Raw genomic sequence first — 26,203 nt, forward strand, 5'->3', positions numbered from 1 at the left:
GAGGAATGAAAAGCAAGCAGGAACTGAGAATTATTGTTCAGTCGACACCTGAAGTGTGAAATAACCACTGACAGCTCTGTTGGTTTTATTCTCCCTGATATCTGACAGATCAGCATTTCTGCCTGGGTTTTCTTCTCTCTTTCTCACTAAAATAACACATTTTATTCTCACTTATTTGCCTTTTTTGTTATGGTTTATCTGCTTTGATCGAGCACCATGATGATATTGGTCACTTGATTGTGAATGTCACTGTTAGAGCTGCAACCTTCTTATTTATTACTTCCCATTCTCTGTTAATAATGTCAAGAGTTTTCATTCTTTATTTGTCTTCTACCTGCATTTTACTAATGCGATAGATAGATAGATAGATAGATAGATAGATAGATAGATAGATAGATAGATAGATTGATAGATACTTTATTCATCTCCAAAGAGAAATTTGCAGTTCCAGCAGCCAAAAGGTGGACACACAAGGGCATGCAAAATACGAATAAGAACTACTTTCAAGCAATGAACAACTTACAAGTAGAGATAAACTTTCTAGTAAAGAACAACTTTCAAGTAAGAGGTAAAAATACCATTCAAAATAACAATATAAGAAAAAAATTGTGAAATACAAATAAAGAACTAGGCTATCCAGGATAACATCTTAACATCTGGCTATACAGGATAAGCATCTGAATACAGGATAAACATTCGAGCAGTTAAATATGTGCATAGTAGTGCAGTTGTGCAAAATAACAGTGTGCAACAGTCGGTTTGTCCACACTTGGATCCAGCATTTAGATGTGTGTGTGATGGAGTCCAGCATATAGATGTGTATGTGATAAAGTCCAGCATATAGATGTGTGTGATGGAGTCCAGCATATAGATGTGTGTGTGATAAAGTCCAGCATATAGATGTGTGTGTGATGGAGTCCAGCATATAGATGTGTGTGATGGAGTCCAGCATATAGATGTGTGTGTGATAAAGTCCAGCATATAGATGAGTCCAGCATATAGATGTGTGTGTGATAAAGTCCAGCATATAGATGTGTGTGTGATGGAGTCCAGCATATAGATGTGTGTGATGGAGTCCAGCATATAGATGTGTGTGTGATAAAGTCCAGCATTTAGATGTGTGTGTGATGGAGTCCAGCATATGGATGTGTGTGTGATAAAGTGTGTGTGTCCATGCTGTGTGGTGGAGGTGTGTAGTAGGTTCGGAGTTGTTGTGTCGATTATTGTTTTTGTCGCCCTCCCCGAGAGGTGTTGAAGAGCCGTACGGCGTGGGGGAGGAAACCCAGAAAGAGGAAGAAAAGAAAAACAAAAGAGATAACTTAAACTAAAAGCCTTAGACTTTCTGTTTTGAGGTACCCTAATGGCCTCGTTGTCCAGGCACCAACTATGACCCTTCACTTTTCTAGAATATAATAATTACAGTAACAGACTATAGTTGTAATTCTCTGCAGCCATGCTAGCAGGTCTGTGAGGCTGCAAGGAGGCACAGCGCTGTTTTGAGCTAAATGCTAAACATCAGTGTGCCAACATGCTGGTGTTTTGTCACAAACCAGAGCGTTAGACAATTTCAAATTTTGGCCAGTAGTTGTTGAGACCCGTTGGTTTGTGGACTACTGTTTTGAAGCCTTGAGGTTAGCATTATGGTCGTCGCCATCTTGGTAATTTAGAGCCAGAAATGACCATATTTAAATGAGAGCGTGGAGCTGGGGAGGATACACATTTGTACGCCTCCGTCTTGGTTGGATCTGACAGGGAACCCGAGGACACACCGTGGTAGAGACGTGTCAATCACAAGATAGCCACACCTTAAAGCGTAGCCTGCTTTATCATCTATTTTATTCTAAATGGGGCCATAATTTACAAAATGAACATCATGCTGTGTTGAAGACTTGAAACTAGCGATTGAGACCATAAACTCATTAGGGAAATGTTCCCTCAAGTGATAAATCAAGTGAGAAGTGGGGTCATTTCTCATAAGCTTGCATGTACTCAGACTTCTTTCTTCAGTTCTTCTTCACTTTTCAGACCCGGAAGCTCCGTCCACTATTTATACAGTATGTGCTAAAAACAGAAGATGTTATTATGAAGGAAAATGCCCCAATTTTCACCTCCACATATGATAGAGAGATGCAGAAACACAAGCAGAGCAAGAGTTCATCATCATTGTATGTCATTATTTCCATTATCATCTCTCTAAGAGTCATTTATAGTCATCTCAGATAAAGAGAGTGGAACTAATTTCCTGCTCGTCTCTGTGGCACACTAAAAACACAGCGCAATTAAAGCAGTAATTATAACAATTATAAACTCTCCTCCAGGCAACAACCAGCAGATAAGCACTCACATAGATATATATGTATATACAGTATATACATATGAATACAGCCCACCCACAAAAGCCACACAGCCACCAAAGATGGAGAATCTGCTCCAGTGGGTTTAATTAAATATCTTTGTGTTTCTACATTTATTAGATTATTATTCAGCAGAGTTCAGTTCCTGCATGGATCTGGCTGCTCACTGGAACAGAACAAGAGACAAATCGCAGCAGCTCCCACCGTATTTTCCCACACTGTAACTCTGTTGATTAAATTTAGGCTCCATGAGACATAGAGTTTGAAGTAAAATGGAGTTACGAATACAGCTTCCGCACACTTCTTTTATCTCAGAGCAGGGTGTTCATCTGTATTGGTGCGTCTTTGTGCAGACTTAATAGCAGTACAACCCCATGCAACGAGTACAACATAAAAGCAGCCATGCATTTAATAGGCTTGACCCATCAGTCTTGTAGCAGGGCTGGTACTGAATCCAAACGCAGATCTCATTCACATTGCAGTTAACAGAAGTCCACCTGTTTCACGTAGAGGTGAACAACCAGGGAAATGAGTTTAACAACAACCTTCTCAGCCATTTCTTTTTTCATATATGTTAGCTCTAAAAAATGGTCGGACAAAGCTTCTAATCATCGGGTGGACTGTGAGCTCAAAAGTGGAGAAATCAAGTCCATTAATCACGTAGTACGCTCTAAATAGCCCACATAACACAAGGGACACCTGAACATGTTTGTTTTCAGCTCATAGCTCCGAGCAGAGGAAGAAGGAAAGTGTGTCATCCAACTGAGTAAATGTGACAATGCCAAAGAAAACGCCAAACAGTGGAAAGTACATCACGCCCAGTCAAAAATAGCTGCAGAACAACCACTAAATCAGAGGCTTTAACTTTACCTGCAGTGGCTCAAGATGTAGCAACAAGCTGGTTTTGTTGTATATATGGACTCTTTCCTGTAACATTCATAGTCACTAATGATTAAAAGCTGCAACCGTACTAATAAAATGATTAATACCAGGGGTGGGATTTGAACCCACGAGGACTAACCATGCAGCCATCCTGAAAAGACGACTTTTAGAGACCAGAAAAATGACTGCAACAACATTTCTATCCACTGTATCAAACTTATTCAGTTTATTTTCCATTATTATTGAAGTTAAGTGTTGCTTTAGGTGCACTATCAGTTAACGTGCATAACCCGAGGCACTGTTAGAGACAACATTAATATAGCACCTCCACCGCCACCTCAGCTCAGCAGCATCCTCTTTTACTAAAGTATACAGACAGTAGCTGCTAACGCTGCACGGCCATCTTTGTTAATAGTTCTTTAAGTCAAGGCTGACAAGTTAATTTACATTGAATGGAAGATATTTAATTTCCTCCAACAGAGGCTCAGATCTGTAATACAATGATCAATACGGTCGTGTGTTAGAGACTTCACAACGGACCACAATCCATTCTTTGTCAAGTTGATGGCTGTGAGCAATTTTCCATCAACCAGTAGCCCGACAAATTCATATAAATACCAGGAGTGGGGTTTGAACCCACGTGGGCATTTGCCCATTGGATCTTAAGTCCAACGCCTTAACCACTCGGCCATCCTGGTACTGGGACAATGATATCCATGACGATTTCAGGCTTTTAGGGAAAAACAGAAATATGAAGAAGAAGAAGAATCAGAAAGAATGGACATTTGGCACATTTGTGGCCTTGCTTTTCTTCTCCTTGGCAGCTCACGAGAACTTCTATTGTATCTTAAGTGACACACCCTGATGACCATCCTGTTCTTATTGTTGTCTAGTCACTCATTAACACCTGATACTGAATGTGACAATAGGACAAATGTTTAAGGTCTCAAATATACTTTGTGTACGTCAGTTTTTACTTTAAGAAAGTCTCAAAGTCAAATACACGTGTTTGAAATTGTGACTCAGTTAAGAGAGAGCTCATGTAGGCAAAGCAGACCAAACCAGCATCAACAGACAGAAAGATGTTCCTGTTCATATATGTGAAGGAGATCAGATATCACTGCTGCCAGACTGAACATCAACACTCATTACAGCCCTGACACGCACACACACACAGACACACACACACACAAACACACACACACACACACGCTAGATATATAAAAAAGAACCAAGCAGTGTGGTAATGTGAATTTGAAGTGAAAGCTAAGTGCTTTATCTGCAAGGCTCCAGCTTACTCTCAGATTAAAGCAGTATAGAGATAAATGGAGCTAAAAAATCACACTGTAGCAGGCTGACAGGCTGCTGAGTCAGGGCTTTTATCTAAATAAAATGGAGGCTGCAGATTCTGTACAGTAATCTGTTTTCTCTTCAGTACTCCTGCCTGGGTTTGGGCAAACACACACTCAAACACCGTCACCTACGCTTAGATAAATAAGAATCTGTAAAGGTATGTGACAGTGTACAGTGACGTGTATTTATGAATATAAACACAGATAAAAACACAACATGCACAGACTGCCAAGCTTCACAAACACCAGTGATGCAAAAGTGTGTGTGTGGCTATGTATTACTCATGTTGTGGGGACATAAATCTGTTTACACAGTCACTTTGTGGGGACTCACTGTCCTTATGGGGACAAAGACAAGTCCCCATAATGTAAATCATGAAATTTGAGGATGAAGACTTGGATTAAGGTTAGGTAAGCTCAGGGTTACGTGTGTGTGTGTACTTGTATATCTAATTGTTTGAGAACCAGTTGGAGTTTTACACTTTGGGAGTGATTGAGGACATTTTTGGAAAGTGAGGATATTTTGGTCACTTTCAGACAAACCATCAAAGGGTTGTTTGAGCGTTCAGACCTGGTTTTAGATTTAGGACCAGGGTCAAGCATTTAGTTGTGATGGTTCAGGTTAGGGTAAGGGGTGGGGGAATGCAGTATATCAATGACATTGCTCACAAGTATAGAAGTACAGTACAAACGTGTGTGTGCGTGTGTGTCTGTGTCGAACCTCCTGGAGGTGCGAGCCGGCCAACAGATGGAAGGCAACCAGAGTGGATAAAAACACTGTTACTCATCATCTCCCATCGTCCTCTCGCTGTCTTTTTCTCAGCAGAACGAGGTCACGTATCGTCTGTATGTGTCTCATCAGAGACAGAGAGCACATGAGAGGCTGAGCTGTATGATTTGTAAGTGTGGGTTTCACATATTTTCTCACTTACTTCAAGTGCTCGTGCCATCGTCTTGGTCTTCCGTGCGCAGGTTATCTGTCTGTAAGATTTCGATTGTCACGCCACTGCAATGGAGGTGAACGATGTGATTTTGTGGTGCTCACGGGGTTGAAAAACTTAGATTTTAAAAAATCAGCAGCTACATGTCTTCAGCATATTGCACGGACCTCACTTTACCCAGAACTAATATGAACTGATAGAATGATGATATAATGCAGTGCACTGTCACAGCTAGTTATGCACACCCACAGTTAAAAGTAATACATGTAATGTGATCTTTGTTGAAACTGGGTTGGATTTATGTGATTGAACTTTATGGTAATTTGGGGGGCTGTTGAATTGTATTGTGTTATACTTATAAACCGACATGAAGGGGAAGCTACAGGAAGGAGAGCAACAAACCTCACATACTGTTCTGATTGTTAACAGGGTTGTAGCTCACATCCACTTTAATTTGAGGTATCTTTATATCAGTGTTAGCGGTTTAGTGCTTTCGTTTAAGGTTTGTGTAGATTTGTTGATCCACTGTAGTTGTTTATTACGGCATTATTATTATTTGCTGAGTTGCACACACCTCCATCAGGACTCACATGTGGCTGCTGCTGCAGGTTAGATCCCACAGTTCTACCTGAACGTCATAAGACTGCACTTTCCTCCGAGTTCAGTTTGTTCTGCACACTTTTCAAAGCTTCAGGAGCTGATCGCTAAGTCAACATTCATGTCCTCTCTGACCTTGAGTTATCCGGTTGTTTCCTTCAGCTGCCACCTGCAGTCGAAGGCGGTACCGTTCTCTTTGAGGAAGGCTCAGACTCACACAATCTTAATCTTTTGGCCATTTTGGAGTTTTCTTAATGGGGATATTCCTTTTTCTTCCACTGCTGACTGCAAAGGTGCCAACATTTCTGCAGCTGCCTGCCTCATACGTCTTTGCTCTGCAATAATGACGCATCACTTTTTATTGGACAAAAAATGCTGGATCAATGAACAATGTGTGAGCACGATGAAACTGAAAAACTGATGCTGTAAATATAAACCTGTTTTCATTTTATGGGCATTTTCTGAAACACCTCGGTTGCTTCTAAGCCTTGACCACATCCAGTTTAGATCATGAACATGCAGAGAAAGAACAACACAACATACTGTGTATTGCTTCATCTTCTCATTTTACGTTTCATTTTCAGCGTTAAATGAACGTATCAGTGCCTCCCTCCTTCAGCTCCCTTCGTCCCTCCTACACAGGACTGTCATGTCACGATGGTTACAGCAGCATGATATTTATCTATAAATAACACACAGAGCTTCAGCGAAGCCTCCAGGGAGCTGGATTCATTTAAAGAGCTTCTTCAAACAGCCCGGCAGCACTTTAGAAGAGCAGCTCGGTTCAATCGGAGAAGATCTGCCGCTGAGAAGAAGTGAAAGGATATTCTCTGCTCAGCGGAAAACTTTTCCTTTTTGTATAAAATGAGAGAAAAATCTAAAGAGAGAAATCTGTGAAATAATGAAATTGTTCTTTTGATCTCTCTGAGGAGGTGAAAGGTGTTTCAAATTGATATTCTCCAGAAGATTCAGCATTTTTATTTTTTCAAACCCACAAAATCCCACAACTTACATACGAAAACCAATATTAAAAATGAAAGATGTTCTATTCCCCCTACACTGCTGTATAGCATGATTTAGCAGTTGATTTAAGTGTACTGATGGCCTTCGAATAAATGACCTTGAAATGTGGCCGTTTAGTTTAATTTAGTAATTTTCTCTCTGTGAAAGGTGGTGGGAGTTTGAAACCATGGTTAAACACAGGAAGTTGTAATTAGAATGAAGATAAATGAACTTATCTAGATCACTCATTAATCCTGTAAAATGCTTGTAGTACAGTGTGTGCGCAGTCTGTCCTCTGTCAGAGTTTTTATCCAGTAGACTCGAACAGTCAACTGGGGGCAAAGCAGTGTCTCAAGGCGACAGCAAAACCAGCAGAGCGAACACTGAAAGCCTGTGTGAACTGATCAATCAGTGAAACATTAGTTGTACAGTTTATTATTTTGTTAGCTACTTCTATTACTTCCGCAGATGATCCTGTGAGCCATGCAGATGCTTTAATCAAACCTATTACTGCACTCTTGAAGGAAATGTTAGAAGAGGCTGTTAAATCTAGTCTGTGGATTAGGCCTCAACCTTCAGCACCCTCTAAATTTTCTACCCCCTACCCAAACAAGGGTCTGTATCCAATCCCTACTTTCATCTTTGACTCTACCTCTTTATTTTCTACCCCCTACCCGAACCAGGGTTTGTATTCCCACCCCGCTTTTATTGGTGCAGTTGGTGAGAGGCAGGGGTAGATGATGGTAGTGTGGCAATTGGCAGTTACATGTGGCATCTAGGCCTGTGGTAGCATTGTAGCAGCTAACAATAGCTAAAGCGGTGGTAGTATGATAGTATCTTAGCAGTTAGCATTGGCATCTAGCAGTTAACATTAACAGTATAGGTGAATCTAGCTGTATTGTCTTCTTCTGTTCCTCTTAGCAGGTAGCGGTTAGCATTTAGCGTTAGCACTAACATTAGCTAAATGGTAGCATCAGAACTGTATTGTCTTTTTCTGTTCTTCTTAGCGGTTAGCATTAGCATCAGCAATAGCTATATGGTAGCATCGGTACTGGCCACTACCTGGAGCATCTCTGGGTCAGTGGATGTGGCGGTGCTGTTTGGATTGTGTAGGAGCAGTGTGAACTGGCACTAGGGGGGTTGACTCCGGGACGCCGGAGTTCACCGCCTAGCCTCCTGGAGGTGTCGTGGGACTAAGTAGCAAAACACTGTTGAAGGGAGGTTTCCACCTGATGACCCCCAGAGACGTGTTAGGAATCACTGCTCTTTGGCAGGTATAGAGGCAGATTAGAGCTCCAAGGTTCTTCACTGAGAATGAATCCTCTTTTTGAGCACAAGTATCTTGTGTTTAAATTAACAAGGATTCCCTCCCTGATGTTGTTAACACGCCTTCAAATAAAGAAAGAAACATTCCTCCCAGCTCACTGTGGATGTTTTAATACTCCACACAAATCACAGGTGCAGGGAGGGATTGCTGTGACTGCAGCGTGACAAAATCAGGGAGTTTGTCTTTAATTATATCCAATAACCATGTGCAAATGCAACAAGTGTGTGCTGCTGAAGCTTCTCAGTCATTGGACTGTGAGGTGAAAGTGAATCACCTGAAATCTAAATGTGGTTTCATGTAAAATGTTTGCGCCCTCTGGTATTGGTAGCGTGTAGTGTCAGCTGCCTTCTTTGTCCTCTGTGAAAGTTATTTGGCAGCAGATCCAGGAGAATTGTTCTCAAAATGCCAATCCGCCATAAAAAGCAAATAAATCAACCCTAATCTTAACAAACTTACATGTCTCTCGCTCTATCTCAGGTGTTCTCCCAGCCGTTGTGAACATGGCGGCCGCTGCAGTCAGTCCTGGACCGTCTTCCACTGCAACTGCTCCGACAGCGGCTACAGCGGCGCGACCTGCCACAGCTGTAAGTCACCTGTCAGTCAAACGGCAGCACATGATGGAGAAAGACACAGACAGATAGACAGAGGCGAGAGGTGAGACGGTAGAGGAATGACGCGGTGTGTCAAACAGATAATGAGGATTTTTGAGATTGAGATTAGATTAAACATCCTGTGGTACAAACTCATTAAAACATAGTAACACATTATTGCCATTAAACACAGATGATAGAATTCAAGTGCTCCATACATAATGCAATAAAAGCGTTAAACAGGAATCACAGAAAACATTAAGTGGTTACAGCCACTCACCAAACAGAATTATAGTAGTTTTGCCTGTTCATTTGTTGAGTGATTAAAGGACATTATTATAATAATTATTATAATTCCAACATGACTTGCATTTGCAGTGGGCGTGAGAGCAGTAGAGCTCATTTCTCGATTATTTGTTTGTATTGCTGCCTGTGCGCGTTTCTCAAGATTCACTTCAAATTCTTTACAACCTGGATCTAATTTTTGGCCATTATTTCTATCAGTCCAGAAAATATCTTATCTAAGTTAATTCTTAGATCTGACTCACATGATCAGACCTCACCTCACCAGGTGAGCCAAACTAGCGCAAACTGCAAGATTATTACCCAAACTGTCTGTGGTAAACATCCATCACAGTTTAGGGTTATTTGACTTGTTGCACTTGCTGAAATTTGAATTTTACCTTGAAATGAATTTGTTTAGGTGAAAAGGTTGCAGGTGTCTGATCATCTGACTGTGTGTTTCTTGCTTCACTGCCATGTTCCCAGATCCCAGCAATTACTTTGGTTAGTGCCATATTAACAAATACAAATGAAGCCCAAATGTTCAGAAACCAGAATCAGCCTTTAAAGAGAGCACCCCCTGTGAGCTATATTTGATAGCTGCATACCCTTTTTTTTCTGGTGGAGGAGGTTACAGTGCTGTAAAATCTGTTTGCATGTGAGAGATATGACGGAGGTCGATGAGACTGTGGCCGTGACTAAAATGCCGAATCCTGAATGAACGAATGGGACCGCAGCAGTGAGGTGAGCTAACGGGTGAGATTTACGGGTTCTGTGCCGATTCTCTCGAGTCAAATCCTCGAGACCAGAAGAGGAGAGTTTCCCACACGGTTCACCTCTGGTCTCGTTTTTATTGCTGATGTTTCTGTGAAAAACCTTTTTCTAACCACACCGAGGGGATGTGATGAATCAAAGAGAGAGAGGAGAAAGACAAACAGGTGAGCAGAGTGTGGGAACCTTTCCATATGACTCGACTTGAAGGGTTTGATTCTTTGGTGTGTGAGGGACAGAAAGAGGAGGGAGAGGAAGACTTATGGAGATAGAGAGGAAGATGCAGGGCCGATAAAGGTCTAAAGTTGTATTTATTGAGTCTTTGTGCTCCCATCAGTCATTGCTGTCCCCTCCAGTTGGATTAATCTTTACTTTATGGGACGCCGCTGCAGAAATAAAACTTAAGATGATTGCCTTCACTCTGGTGATGAGATGGTGATTCAGCGGCGATACGTACGAACAAAGCTTTACCCATAATCCTCCACAGTGTGTAATCTTCATCCCCTCACAGCTCCCGTGTGCGTCTGCCAGCTGATGTGTTGATGTTGATGTGATTCATGCCGGAGCTGATCTCATTATTTTCCTCCCAGCTGTGTACGAACAGTCCTGCGAGGCGTACAAACACAACGGCAACACGTCGGGACATTTCTATATCGACGTGGACGGCAGCGGGCCAATCAAACCGCAGCTGGTCTACTGCAACATGACAGGTGACACGCACACACACACACACACACACACACACACACACACACACCACCACCATCACTCAGCATTTTTTATGATCAACATTTACATAATTGTAAGTGATGATGCTCCTCTCATCACGCTCTGATCCATTTTATCTTCCTGTCCTGTTTTTCTTCTGTCACATCATTTGTTCTCTTCTTATAATCTCATAAATATGAATAATGAAGACTCACTTCCTGTTCTGATGTATTACAGCTTCATATAATTAGTATATGTGTATAAATCTTATGTTATCTTTTTGTTGTTACTCTCTTTTTGTCACTGTCTGTGTTTCTCGCAAGTTCGCTTTCTTGCCAAGAGTAAGACGAGAAGATTGGTGTCACTTTCATTTCTGTTCTCTAAATATGGAGCTATTGCCATCGGGCAATTAGCTTAGCTTAGCATAGCACATGGACTAGAAATGTGGGTAAACAGCTAGCTTGGCTCTCTCCAAGTTCAGTTCAAAATACAGCTAGCAGCACCTCCCAGTCTCACTTAATAACATGTCATATCTCATTTGTTTAGTCTGTACACAAACTGAAATATAAAATCAACAAGTGTGATATACATTTCAGTTTTTGTTGAATGTGTTAATTAGCTAGGTTTAAGGTTCTGGTAGGTGTATTTTGGGGCTAGCTGTTTCCCTCTGCTCCCAGTCTTTGTGCTAAACTAAGCTAATCTGCTGCTGGCTGTATCTTCATATTCTACATACAAATACAGTACAAGAGTGGTATTTCATCCCCTCGGACCTAGACAGCCTTCAGTTTGCTTACAGAGGGAATCGGTCCACAGAGGATGCTGTCTCCATCACCCTGCACACAGCCCTGACCCACCTGCAGCAGCCCAACACCTATGTCAGGATGCTATTTGTAGACTTTAGCTCAGCTTTTAACACCGTCATCCCAGACAAGCTGGCGCTGAAGCTACACACGGTGGGTCTGCCTGCGTCTCTGTGCCACTGGATCAGAGACTTTCTCACCAACAGGCCTCAGGTGGTGAGAATAGGGAACATCACATCATCCCCTCTGGTCCTCAGCACGGGCACGCCACAGGGTTGTGTGCTCAGCCCAGCCCTCTTCACCCTGTTTACTCACGACTGTGCTGCCATCCACCCCACCAACACAGTCGTGAAGTTTGCGGACGACACTACAGTAGTGGGTCTCATCTCCGATAACAACGAGACCCACTACAGAGAGGAGATACACCAGCTCACCCAGTGGTGTTCAGCCAACAACCTGGTGCTGAACACAGGGAAAACCAAGGAGGTCATTGTGGACTTCAGGAGGTCCAGGAAGACGGGTCACGCCCCCCTCCTCATGGACGGAGAAGTGGTGGAGCGTGTGGACAACATCAGGTTCCTGGGCCTCCACATCACATCTGACCTCTCCTGGTCCATGAACACCTCCCGCCTGGTGAAGAAGGCACAACAAAGGCTCTTCTTCCTCAGGAAGCTGAAACGGGCTGGACTCTCCTCTCGGTTGCTCGTTAACTTCTACAGGGCCACAATTGAAGGCATCCTCTGCCTCAGTGTGACAGTGTGGTATGGCAGCTGCACGGCACAGGAGAGGAAACAACTGGCACGGGTGGTTAAAACTGCACAGGGCATCGTGGGCTGCCCCCTCCCTGACCTAGACTCTATATATGAAGGTCGGGTCAGAAAGAGGGCGAGATCCATCGCCACGGACCCCAGCCACCCGGGCCACAGACTGTTTGTACCTCTTCCATCAGGAAAGCGGTACAGGAACATCCGCACCACCACTAACAGACTGAGGGACAGCTTCTTCCCCAGAGCTGTTAGAGCTATCACCCCCAGCAGCCCCTCACTGCAGTGAGAGACTGTGTGAACTGTGAACACTGCACACCGCACTTTACACCTACACCTACACCTCTACCTCCACCTGCACCTTCTGTGTACTTGACTTTTATGTACACACATATACTATAATTATATACATTTTAGTATATCAGCACATTTCAGTTTCATTGGCATATTTTATTCTGTCGGAACATTTCACTGTGTATATTTTATATTTTATTCTGCTTGTATATTTTATTCTGTTTGCACATTTCACTTCCATATTTTATTGTTTATTGTTTAGTATATTTTATTGCCTAAGTATATTTTCATTCTGTTATATTTTTAATTGCTTCACGAATATTTTTTTTTTATTGCATGTTGGTTTATTTTATTTTATTGTAGTTATCTTAATTTTATTCACTCTTTCTAGTCTTATCTTTCTTACCATCTAACATGGGGGTTGCAATGAAAATTTCATTGACATGTGCAATGACAATAAAGACTCTTGAATCTTGAATCTTGAATCTTGAATCTTGAATCTTGACATCGACCCTAATGGAAAGATAATGGCTGTAGAGAATGAATAATAGCAGTAGTTAATCAGTAACAACCAATAATGAATATCCATCTATCGATCTATCCGTCCAGAGGAGACCACATGGATGGTGATCCAGCACAACAACACAGAGTTCACGAGACTCCGAGCATCTCCAGGTGGAAACCAGCACTCAGTCCACTTTGACTACTTCACTGAAGAGGAGCAGCTGTTAGCCGCCATCAGCCAATCGGAGCACTGCGAACAGGAACTGTCCTACCACTGCAGGAAGTCCCGCCTCCTCAACACTCCAGGTAAGGCCTGTTTAGGAAAGGTCTGCTGGATGCAGCCTCATGTGTTTTCTTTCTAATCTGCAGAGTCTCAGGTAGAACTAGTGCTGTCAGACATAGACAGATGTGCACCTGGAACAGCTGGGAGCGGAGGCAAAACAAAGCAAAAAGAAAGAAATTGTCTAAAAATGAGTTTCGGATTTCATGCTGTTCTGTTTTATTGAGATTTTGATATTGAGAGTTATCTAATCTTAATCCATTTAATCCTTTAATCTTATTTAAATCTTATCTCGGGGAGAGCACTACAGCACTTTATTTCTTATCTTTTCCCTCAACACCCCTCAAGTGCACATTTAAATAAGAAAAGACTGTAAACAAGAACCTGTTCTTAATTCATTTGTTGGGTTGAACAAAAGTTATCGAAAGTTTGGTCAAGCAGGCTCTCTTCGGCTGGTACTCGACCGGAGAGACCAAAATCATTACGCTCTTTGCTGCAAATTTATTGGGCCTTCATGGATTTTCTTCTCTTTTACAAATGATTCAGACAAATTGATTGTCCAGGATTAGTTTAAGACCTCCTCCTTTTGGGATGAGTATTGAGTGAGATCAGTGTTTGCTTTGTTTAGTCATGTGTTTTCTTGTGCTTGTATCGACTCAGATGTGGCGAGTGTTAGGAAGGGAGGGAGAATCACTTCGATCACCAAGTTCTGTTGAATTTGGCTTGGGAGCAGCTACATCTTACACATTCATGCAAGTCTATACATGAGAAACGCATCAGAGCTGCTCGACACAGCAGGCACATGTGAGAACATCTGGTTTTTCAGACATGCAGGCACTACAGCTCAGGGTTTGTTGGCTGGTCGATCCACCACTTTGGTCCAGACTGAAATATCTCAACAACTATTGGATCGATTTCCATGAATTTTTGCACAGGCATTCATGGTGCCCGGAGGATGAATCTGTGAGACTTTGTTCATCCCCTGACTTTTCATCTAGCGCCATCATCAGGTCAAAAATGCTTTTCTGATACTATGGCTTCCGACCAAAAACATGACATTGCCATCAGCCTCAGCTGTACTTTCTGTTTAATGCTAATTATCAAATGTTTGTATGCTGATACACTAATCTAAGATGGTGAACATGGTAAACATTACACCTGCCAAACACCAGCACGTTAGCATTGGTATTGCAGGCAGGCTAGCTTTCTGACGTTAGCATTTAGTTGAAAGCACTGCTGTGATTCTCCGCCTTGATCTCAGTTATTTGTGTTTGAGCAGAAAACAGTGCTGAAACAGTCAGTCAGTCGAAGGAAACAATTAATCAACCTTAATTCGAATAACCACAAACAGTTAAGTCATTTATCCAGCCATCCTGTGCTTGATTTGCTTTGCCAGTCATCCAGTGGACGTCCGATATTGATTGCAAGAGCACATCTTCAAAGTTTCTCTCTCCTATAGAACACTAATTCAGAGAAATTTGAGTGGAGAAGCAACTCTTTTGGGGGGTGGGTAATAAAATGATGGATGAAAATAGTGAAAGTGATAGAAAAAAAAAGGAAGAACGGGTAGATACAGAGCAGTTCCATTATAAACTCCCCGCTGCTCTCTGGGAAAATAAAGAAGTGCTGACTCAACAGAGACCTTTCCAATCACCTTCTCTTACTCCTGTCCACCTACAGACTCTCACAGTGTGGAATACATTTTTCACTGGATGCTATCATCACCCTGCATCCAAAAACAATATATTCAGCGTTAGTGGTAGGAGTTGGCAAACATCCCTCTGCTTCAAACACTGGATTCGTCTTGAGAGGCTGAGAAATGGGGACTCTTTCTATACAGCATTCGGCTATTTTCTCACTATCCAGTTCATTTCAGGACACAATATGACCTATAGTACTTCCAAAGAGAGAGTATTTGTGCAACTTTTGCTCCTGCTAGCATCTCTTGGTTCATTATGGATAAAAGGCTGCAGTTCAAGCTGCATCCCTCAGATAGATTTTTTTCTTCTTATAACCTCAAATGCTTTTAGATTAAGCCGGACAGTGTGCACTAATTAGGCTGCATTCATTACAAGAAAGTTAACAGAAACACTCGATAAAATGACTTCAAATGGTGCTGGTGACACCATCAATCGATGGAGCCGTTCTCCAAGCTCCAGGTCAGTGCTGATGTTAAAGGCTGTGTTTGTGTGTGTGTGTGTGTGTGTGTGCGTGGTTTCAGAGGGCTCTCCGTTCAGCTGGTGGCTCGGTGGTCCCGGTCCCGGGCGTGTCCAGGCTTACTGGGGTGGCGCTCAGCCAGGCAGCCAGCAGTGCGCCTGCGGCCTGCAGGGCGACTGTGTGGACCCACAACACTACTGCAACTGTGACGCCGACCGCATGGAGTGGTACTGCACTTTGTGAATATATAGACATGCTTATTATTACTCTATAAACAAAGATTAGTGCTAATTTGCACTTATTTAGGTCTTTATTTGGGCAGGTTTCCATTTGTGAAGGATGCTGTGTGTGCCGGTACCTGATTAATTTGACATAGCGCCCATGTGTGCATAATTATCGCCATCATTTATTGTGATTTCTTAAAAGTTTCACAAAGATCAGCTCTATTGCAAAGCTGTGACCGCATGAAGTTTGTTAAATAATCAGTCGTACTTGAATGGTTTGAGTCTACCTGTTGGCAAGAAGGACCCAGCAGACCCTCATCGTGCGGTGAGAACACGCCACTCGCCTCCAGTTCTGGAAAATTCTCACCTGACAATGAGATTGACATGTAGATTACCAGAAGTGCATGAAGCGGAACATGGTTGTAAATGGACAGACCTGCTGACTCAGCTCTCTGACTGTAGAGCCCTTTTAGAAAACATCTGTCAGAGAAATTGGCACAGATGGAGTTTGGAGTGTCAGGGTGGCTGTGATACGATCTGGCTCGCCATTAAAATGTCTTCCTGGGCGCCGCACACCTTGTGTCAGCCTATGAAAGGAGCTCTTCCTCATCCTGTTTCTCTCCTCCTTTTTTCATCCTCTCCTTCTCTTCCTTATTATTCTCATCATCTTTTCCTCTTCCTATCCCTTTTCCCCCTTTCTTCTTATTCTTCATCATCTCTTCACCCTTTTCACACCTTCACCTGCACCTTCTGTGTACTTAGCATTTAAGTACACACACGCTTTACTAAGTGGTCAGCCATTTGCATTCAGTACATACATTTTAGTATATTTCAGCTGCTGTTGGTACATTTCACTGGTATATTTTATTGTTTATTGTTTAGTATATTTTATTGTCTTGGTATATTGTTAATGCATTTAACAGGAATATTTTTACTGCATGTTGGTTTATTTTATTCTAGTATCTATTATTCTAGTTAATTTTATTTTATAATCTTTCTTATCTTTCTTATTAACTTGTTTCTAACATGGGGGTTGCAATGCAAATTTCATTGACATGTCATGCTCAATGACAATAAAGAAATCTTGAATCTTTTATTCTCCAATTCCTAATTCTTCCTCTCCTAATTTTTTTCTTTTTCTTTCTACTTCCTCTGTTACTCCTTCCTCTTCCCCTTCCCTCTCCTCCTTTTTGTTCTTCATCTCTTCTCTCCTTCTCCCTATTGTCCTTTCATACCTTTCTTCCCCTTTCTTCTTCTTCACCTCTTCCCTCTTCTCCGTTACTCCTTTCTCTTCCACCATTCCATGTCTTCACCTCCGATTCCATCTCCTCCTCTTTGATCTTCGTCTCCTCTTCCCCTTGCAGGGCCGAAGACTCTGGCCTGCTCACCCATAAGGAGAGCCTCCCCATCCGGTCTCTGGTGCTGGGTGACCTCCAGAGGCCGGAGTCAGAGGCCGCCTACAGGGTGGGACCACTCCGTTGTCATGGAGACAGTAAGTCCAGCTTTTGTTGCCTAGTGGAGAGGTAACAGAAATCTTCCCGTTATAGTAAATACTACCTCTTTGATGCTGATTTTTTTTAATCAAGCAGCAAATTGAAAATAGTAACTTTCTGCAAAATTAATTACTCTCATGCCTATTGTTGATTTGGAAATACTGGTTTAGGTGTTTAACATTTCACTCCACCTGCCAATTATGTGATAAATTAATTCTTCTGTGTATAGTACCTCAACATCTCAAAGCTAATTATCATTAGCAGAACTGTTGCTAATGCAAATTTCCTTTTAAGTTTTCACAGGCTGATACATGCTTCTCATTAAGTGCATTTCAAGGTAGATTGAAGTAGCTTGCAGTTTTTCCCTCTTTTAATTATTCGTAATTACAGGCGTTCTGTATCTACCTGAGCAGATAGATGAATAAATGTTTGGCATGATTAATCAAACAAGGCTGTGTAATAGAAATCATACCCTTGTGTAAGCTCATTAGCGAAACGTGTTGCCTCATTTGTTTGCTACGTGACTTCAATCTAAATATCTTGGCAGTGAGTTTTCATCGTGTTTCTCAGAGAACTTCTGGAACGCTGCGTTTTTCGACAAGGAGACGTCGTACCTCCACTTTCCCACCTTCCACGGAGAGCTGAGCGCAGATATCTCCTTCCTGTTCAAAACCACGGCCTCCTCTGGCGTGTTCCTGGAAAACCTGGGCATCAAAGACTTCATCCGGATCGAACTGAGCTGTGAGTAGGAGCTGGAGGGTGAAGATTTAATCCGGATTAGATTGATGTGTCATTGAGACCTGGAAGTAAAAATCCTAATCTGGATGTGTGTAAAGCCCAGAGGTTACAGACGTAATCTCTATCCGACTATCCTGGAGAGAAAATATTGGTTATTTTAGGTTGAACTCAGCTGTCTTGACCTTCCTGTCCTGACTTCAGCACAAAGTTTGGAATCTGGCTGCACAAAAACGTGGCTCACAGTCGGTGTTTGATGGCACTGAGTTCAGGGCTCTGTGCACATGTTGAAAGAGCAAGTGGTCTTTTCAAAACTGCTGCCACAAAGTTGGTTTAAGGCCCCTGAAAACTTTTGCAGTAAATCTGCAGTATAACTCTGTCACAACATCTATTCACAATTAATGATTGATGATTTCCATCTGAGCCACAGCTGCTTCAAACCCCCCATCATTCATATTAAGAAGATTCAAGAAGGCCTTCAAGATTGGCTGTATAGTTAATGTAAAACGTTCAGATGCTGTCGTTAATGTCAGGATTTTAAACTGCAGCTTGACCTTTATTTCTGCCTTTGACTTGAGAATTCAGTCCTCCTCAGTCTTCAACTCTTTAAAGAGACTTTAATCAATATTTTATAATGTATCAGTGTATGCAATGCCAATGTGAAAGCAAGGTCTCAGTGTGACAGGGGTCAGAGAATTACCAGTGTCAGATTGTTGTTTACCTGAGCGGACCAAAGGCTCTAAAACCCCACTGCACACTACCTGCTCAGCACCAAACAGCACACAGTCACAGTTAGCAACCAGCTGGAGAACGCTGTGGAGCAGTTAGCAGCTAAAGAGTCAGATATTTCACTCAGGAGCTGGTGGAGGCCAAAAGCAGAGCAAACAGAGAGTGAATATTGGAGTTTGATCCATCAGGTGGGCGCAACCAGCAAGTTTCCAAATGATGGACATGTGGTGCCTCAGGGAGGACATTTTCACTCTGGGCAACAGTAGTTTTTTTGCATTATAAACAAGTTGTATCTCGCATGTTTAACCTGAACAGAGACAGACAGAAAATCTTTACGCTTGAGGTTTCTGCTGTCATTGCTCAGACAATATTTTCTGTTTCAGCTCTCTGGTTTCTGCATAGCTTTCTAGCTTTTGCCCAATTTATACATCATTTAGAACATGACAGCAATAACCAAGAGGGTATTTTTTTTTACTTTATGGGTACAACCGTGGCTGGGTAGCTGTCATACATTTACAGCCCTCATTGGTGTGTTGTCATTTAAAATAAGGCAGAAATACCCATGAGGGTGTGCTTATGGATATGTAGCCAGGTATGCGATACATGTTTGTGGACCTTGAACCTGCCTTGAATCTGTTATTAGAGTCACCAGTAGTTGTCTTTTGAAGCTCATTTCACCAATTTTGTTTTGTATTGTATTGCATTTTGCATTTTCATGGAAATGGGATTTGATACGACACAAACACAGAACCCAATACCGCGACACCGCCGCACCAAAGAGCCTCTCTCCTCGGGGGAAATCATTGTCAGTGTGGTGGCTCCAGCTCTTTGTTTCTGTAACATTGTGGCCAAGCCTGAGAACAGTTCTAAATGAAGTGATGCTGGGATATTGTTTCATCTTGTACTGTGTTCACAGAGTGATACATCTTCTCCGTCCAAAATATAAAGGATGAGGGATGAGACTCTCCAAAATCGACTCCTTTTGTTGGAAAGAGCATAACAGGAACCATCGTTCAGTTCTGTTCATTCGTCTCTCTTTTTGTGTCTGTTTTCCTCTTTGTCTCCATCCTTTCCATAAATCATATCATTACTTCTGACTCCCCCTTCTTGTCTCACCTGTCTCCTTTTCTTCTCCCTCCCGTCAGCCTCCACTCAGGTGGTCTTCTCCTTCGATGTGGGTAACGGGCCGCTGGAGGTCCGCGTGGAGTCGAGCGTCCCCCTGAACGACAACAGGTGGCACCGAGTCAGAGCCGAGCGGAACGTCAAGGAGGCGTCGCTTCGATTGGATGAACTTCCTGCCGCCACGCAGGAAGCTCCTGCTGACGGACACTTCCACCTGCAGCTCAACAGCCAGCTGTTCATAGGTGAGGATGAGATACAGACAGTAAACAGTTCCTTCATTCGTAGCAGCACAGTGTGCTGCCATTATTTGCCTGGAGCATATCATGTCTCCTTCTCAATATCTCTCCCACACACAGACTTTTCTTTGGTGGGTTTACGTATACAGTGTATCCTCTCAGACAGTGTCTTCTTTTCATCTCCACTTTTCCCGTTTATTAAGTGTTTTTCTGTCCATGCAGGTAAATGTCCACATGTGACAAATGTTCCTCTCTCTCTGTCTGTAGTTCGCCATTGTTTGCCATATATGTCTTCATTATTTCTGCATTTGCGACTGATGCACTCGCAGTTCAGGCAGCAATATTGGTTTTATGCACGTTTATGCAAAACAATGAAGTAATGTTCAGTTGAAAATCAATGAACAGTATGTGTCAGCTTTAATAGAGCTCTGACTGTCACTGTTCTTATCAGGAGTTTTGCAGGAATGTAGTCGTGTGCGCATGATGTCCTATATTAATATAAAATGATTAAGGAAGAATTTAGGAAATTAGTTTTCATAGAAACTTCATGTTCAACAGCTTCTAGATGAGGGCCAGACAGATGTTTTGCCAAAATGCTCAGACATTATATCGCATTTTACTGTACTGTTTTTCCAACCAACTTGTTACTTATCATTTTTCAATGTGCAGGGCTCCATGCTCAAGTTAGCAATCATAAATATACAACGTCTAGTCAGCATGGTCAGGTAACACTTTGAAAAGAAAGCTTGCTGAGAGCAATAATAAACAGGTGAAAAAGATCATTGTTTGGCTTTAGATGAGTGTGTCAGTTACGTTTGTACAAAATAAATTCACCTTCACTTCTGGTCTCCCGGGTGAAGGTCTTGTGCATGACCCATTCAACCACCCAAACCCTCCTGTCTACAAAAGTCTTTTGACCACCGTGCATGTTGAAAAATGGCTTTCAGCATGGAGTGCCTTAAAAAAAGTGAGCCCAAGTGGTCCTGACCAAACATCTATATGTGACGGGTTGGGAGTGGAGCGGGTTGTAGTTGTGTTTTATACATGAAAAGAGTCCTCACCAGTTTTAGATTTAACCACAGCAACAGATTCTAGAGGCAGTTACTGGACACTCTTTGGTTAAACTTCTGTTTGATAAAATCAGGTAAAAATATAGACAGTAAATCTTTTTTAGTTTGTTACTTGTGCAGCTGCTGCTGTTCAGCTACAGAGGAGAAAATAAGAAAGTCCAACTGCTCTGCTTTGATAATCACAGCTGTTTCACGCATGCTGAGATGGTATTGACTAAATGCCACCAAGTGGTGCTAAATATGGGAGATGATATTTTGACACATTTATCAATAGAGGGTCTTGAGTTGTACGTCTCCCTCTACGGCTAATCCTGCCCAGGAAGTGATGTTTAAAAATCAGGACATGGTGCAGAATCACAAAACGCTGGAAACATTCTCTCTTTTTCACATATGCTAATCTGTTATCGACTAATTCCTGTTGTTTGATCAGCAGTATTGAATTGGCGAAATGGCGAAGTCTGCACGTCTATTCAATCAGGCTCCTGCTCCCCATTGAGTTTAAGGTGTAAACTCAGGATAGACAGTATAGTTACTAGATCTGATCTCCTCCTACAGACTCCTACATACTCTGAAAGGAAAATAAATATTCTGTGTCAAAGTGCTAAACTACTATTGGCCAAATCAGCACTATTGAATATGAAAGTGCTGAGTCGATGGTTTCTGACCCTTGAACAATCATCATGCTTAATAAATAAAGCATGCATCAGGGAGTGCCGATGTGTGGCGTGACTTCTTGCAGAGAGGGTCTTTAAATAATCCTAAAATGAAGCTGAACTTGATTCATTCGACAGTCATGTAATTAAGCATCTCTAACACGGACCTCATCAGCACTGCAGCCCTGTTTATCTCAACTTCATCACTTCAGTTCTGCAGCTCAGACTCTCTGTTTGACCTCTCACTCCATCTGCAGACCTGCAGCACAAAAAAAATCCATCATTTATCATCAGGTTTCATCATTCTGCAAATATTATGTATGTCACTTCATATCAGTAAACACAAACTGTGGAGGGAAAACAAAGCAGCCAACAGTGATGAGATTGGACGAAGGCAGCGGCAGCTGGAGGGAAATCGAGGTGAATATTGATTGGCTGAAGGTGTTTTGCTGATAATCCGCTCTGAGGTCACCACCATCAGCCTCAGCCTGTATATGTTTACCTCTGAATTATCCAGACAGCTCACTGGAATCAGTCTAATGGATTTATGTGTTGTCATGGAAATGTGCTGGTTTTTATTCCCAGTTTGGTTTGGTTTTCTGATGTTTGTAGTACAAAGTCTTGCTCGTCTCCTCATTTTGAGACGAGGTCTGGCTGCTCAGAGAAACCAAAAGGTCACAGGTTTGATTCTGTGACAGCTCACTTGTCCTTCAGCAGTACTACGTTCTGTTTTAGTGTCCTTGAGTGAGACACTGAATGTGCCTGCTGAGCATCGACTACATGCTCGAAATCTGAAAATAATTGTGTGAGCCGCCATGAAGAATAATTATGAAGCACCAGCAACCCTGGTTTTGCTTGCAATTTGTAATTTAATTGCAAATTAGGCTTTCATACATATTTATATCTTAGTTATCTTTAAACAAACCAGTGGTGAAGGAAAATATTCACATCATGTACTTACATCACTGAAAGTAGCAATCCCACAATTTGATGCTCTTTATTGCAAGTATCTGAAGCAAAAGTTCAATATATACAATTTTATGATATATAGAGTTTCTTTTTTGATGGATTTAAGCAGCATTTAAAGGCAGAATTTTATGAATCAGCATCTTCAGATGAGTAAAGATTTCCAGATCTCATTCAGCAAAAGGTTATGTCATGTACTTTTAGAGATTCAGAATTGGGTAGTATGTTGTCCAGCTGCTGTCTCACACACACACACACACACACACACACACACAATCCTCCCCATTGACATGCAGTGTTCGTAAACCATCTTAGCAGATGCATTCTATATATATATGAGCCTTGGTTTGTAAAGCAAACAGTTTCCATTGTTTGAATTACAAGCTTTAGTTTGTATAAATGCATAAGCCACATTTCAGTGTACTGTTTTTACAAGCCTTAATCCTGCCTCGCTCTAAAAGGCAGTGAAGTCCGTCGTTTTGATTAACAATCCGTGTTATTGCTTTGTATGGATTTATAATCTACAGCATTGTTCCTTTTCCAATTCCTTTATTGCTGTTTGTAGTGTATGTGCTAAAAATCCATACGAAGCAATTTTCAGAGAGCTCAGCAATGAATGCAGAAATCGCCTCTTTTGTGAAGGTTTACCAGCTATTATTTTGCTCTGTTTTGGATGCTTAAAGCCTTTGAGCATTTGTGCTGCATTGCTCTCAACCAGGTGATGTGCTGGAAACAGTTGTCAGGCTGCACCGCTCCATGTAGACGAAGCACCCTCGTGTATGAGGATTGTGAAGATTCCTTTGATCTTCACTTCACATATCGCTCAAAATTGCTATATAATCCAAAGGTACAGCCACTAGTACACTACACTACACAACTATCAACTGACAACTCTTCATTATTATGCCTAAATATCACAGAAAAGCTGGTATTTGAAGGACTCACAGGGCACCAGATGTTAGGGTTTGGTCGGAGCAGCTTTGGTCATGGAAGCAAGAGTTTTGCCTGAACACACCGTACTGTACACACACTGTCTTTGATGATTGGTTTGTTCTCTTCCTCACACGCCTCACAGCTCATATTGTCTTCGCTGTTTTATCTGTGTTATCAGACAATATCCTGATTTCGTGTTGGACTTTAATCTTCTTTTCCAAGCTGAGTCCGTTCTGTCGGGTATGTGGTTGAATCTCTCAAAGCTCCTGAGTTTTGGATTCTTCATTTTTCCTTCCAAGCTTGATGTCGAGGCTCGCACACGCATCCCCTTTGATGATTACTTTGATCTCCGTATCACTAATTGTTTTCCACCCTCATGTGTTCTCATGTGCTTTAGTACACACTGTGCAGGTCTCATGTTGAGACACTGGAGGTTGCGCTGCTCGGTATAAGGTTGAAACTCTCTTGAAGGTCCCCCTGATAGCTTTGCTCCTTAGGTTAGAGGTGGAGTTTATCTACATTTGGATTCTTTGATGTTTTCTTTTGATCTCCATGTCACTAATCCCTCATTATGCTCTTTTAAGTATTTCCTGTAAGCAGCGTCTCCATTTGATGTGGAGAGAGTGTAATCCATGTAAGAGCTGAAGAACAATAGAATGTGTGGTTAAAACCCTCATCGCTCTGATAGCCTCCCTGTTTGGAAGGTTTGTTCTCTAATAACCTTTCTCTGCCTCTGTGTAGTTGCTTTGATCAGAGGAGGTGGTCCTCAGGGATCTGTCTATGGTCCCTGCTGGATTCACAGTATCTACACGTACTGCTATGTTAACCTAACTTCTGCATAGACAATGTAAGGCAGTACCAAGGCCTGGATGGGAATGAAACTCTCCCGGTTGAATCACCACGAAAAAGGATGGATTTCTAGAACATGCATTTTTCTTTAAGTAAAAGTAAAGGTACCAACCTATGTACTGAAAAACTGAGGGATTGAAGTCAGCTATGGCTCCCATGGAGTAGTAGTAACATCCAACAACCTAAACTAATCTTCAGTCAGGTGCTAATGTCTTGCTGCAGCTGAAGTTTCTACTTTGTAGAAAACCCATAACACAAATAACATTTAATAATTTACTTTTGCATTCTTGGTCAACTTTAGATTAATATTTTTTAAGCTGACGTGTTTTTGTATTAATTTGCATTCAGAATTTGCAACAACTCTTCTCCATATCAGTGGAGACTCATATTTTGGGATTTAGAGACATCTGCCATAACAACCTGATGAAAAACATGATTTTGTTAATGAAATAAAATTAATTAGAGTTGATACCCATAACATAAACCTTATTGTGTTAAAATTATCCAGGAGACTCTTGTTTTATCTGCATGTTTCATTAAAGAACACGTTGAAATGGGAATTTACTGAGGTGCTATAATAATATGAATATACTTAAAAAATTACCTCCGGCCAGAGTAATAACTTTTTTAATTAGTGTCAAGTTGTTCACATGACATCTCAGTCCCATAGCCGAGTCTAGATGTTTCCCTTGAGATACAGGCACGAGCCAGTCAGAGGTAATAGCTTCCCTCCAGAGTCAGAGTTGAAAGTGTGTATTACCTGGGTATCTTTTATTCACACTCCCATCACAACACAGAATTCACAGGACTTTTTCAAAACCTCACCTCTGACTCCTATATCACATCATTAGTGCGAATGTGAATTATACTGCCGAAAACCAGGTGTAGCAATTCAGTTACACTTGCTGTGATTATGACGTTGATTAACTTCCGAAAGGCATTTACAGAAGAGCAAGCATCGACATAATCAAGTGAGGTCTTAATATTAGTATTATTATTGTGTCACACCTATGAATGAATATTTAAAGATCATCAAATCCAAAGAGGACGTCTACTTCATAATAAAAGTCACCTCGTGTTTCACCAGTTAAATGTCTTTAACATTAAGCAGCAGTAAATGTTTGCTTTGCATTAGCAGTAAGGTGATACAGAATTTTTACCTGGAATGTCGCCACAGATGCCCAGTTTGTAATACTGCAAATATATAAATATTGCAGTACTTTCATCAGTGGGCCATAGGCTCAGTCACTATTTTGTTATCCAATTTAGCAACAGATAGTGATTTAACAGACATATATTTCAATAAAAATCTTTGAGATTGCTATTTTAACGAAGATAAAAAAAAAAAAAGAAATTACTCCTCATTGTTTTGTGTCAGTGGAAAGTTTGAGGCGTATCCGATGTTGCTTTGCAGTTCAATAATTTCCACCAGTCAAATCAGAGCAGAGAGACGGGGCCTAGAGGAGCTCAGTGATTTATCTGTTCGAAAAGCTGCTGCTGCTGAACAATAGGAAGTTGTCAGCTCAAACTCAAAGAGCAAAGAGCTGCCAAGTTTGTGCTCTGAGCACAATAAGAGCTACAATCTGTG

The 26,203-nt window shown here is 41.7% G+C and overlaps 1 protein-coding gene and 1 non-coding gene across 2 annotated transcripts in view; one reads left to right on the forward strand and one right to left on the reverse strand.

Moving 5' to 3' along the window:
* LOC121614437 (contactin-associated protein-like 4) overlaps positions 1–26,203 on the forward strand; it is a 113,845-nt gene that overhangs the window by 74,319 nt on the left and 13,323 nt on the right. Inside the window, exons 13-19 of the mRNA XM_041948300.1 lie at positions 8,933–9,039; positions 10,689–10,808; positions 13,274–13,474; positions 15,670–15,832; positions 17,194–17,321; positions 17,893–18,063; positions 19,932–20,150. Coding sequence (XP_041804234.1) covers positions 8,933–9,039; positions 10,689–10,808; positions 13,274–13,474; positions 15,670–15,832; positions 17,194–17,321; positions 17,893–18,063; positions 19,932–20,150 — 1,109 coding nt within the window. The remainder of the gene's footprint in view (positions 1–8,932; positions 9,040–10,688; positions 10,809–13,273; positions 13,475–15,669; positions 15,833–17,193; positions 17,322–17,892; positions 18,064–19,931; positions 20,151–26,203) is intronic.
* trnal-uaa lies at positions 3,852–3,934 on the reverse strand. Its single transcript has one exon. It is a non-coding gene; the product is annotated as a tRNA-Leu (tRNA).

The sequence above is a fragment of the Chelmon rostratus genome, chromosome 12, assembly GCF_017976325.1.
Source record: "Chelmon rostratus isolate fCheRos1 chromosome 12, fCheRos1.pri, whole genome shotgun sequence".
NCBI classification, from domain to species: Eukaryota; Metazoa; Chordata; class Actinopteri; order Chaetodontiformes; family Chaetodontidae; genus Chelmon; species Chelmon rostratus.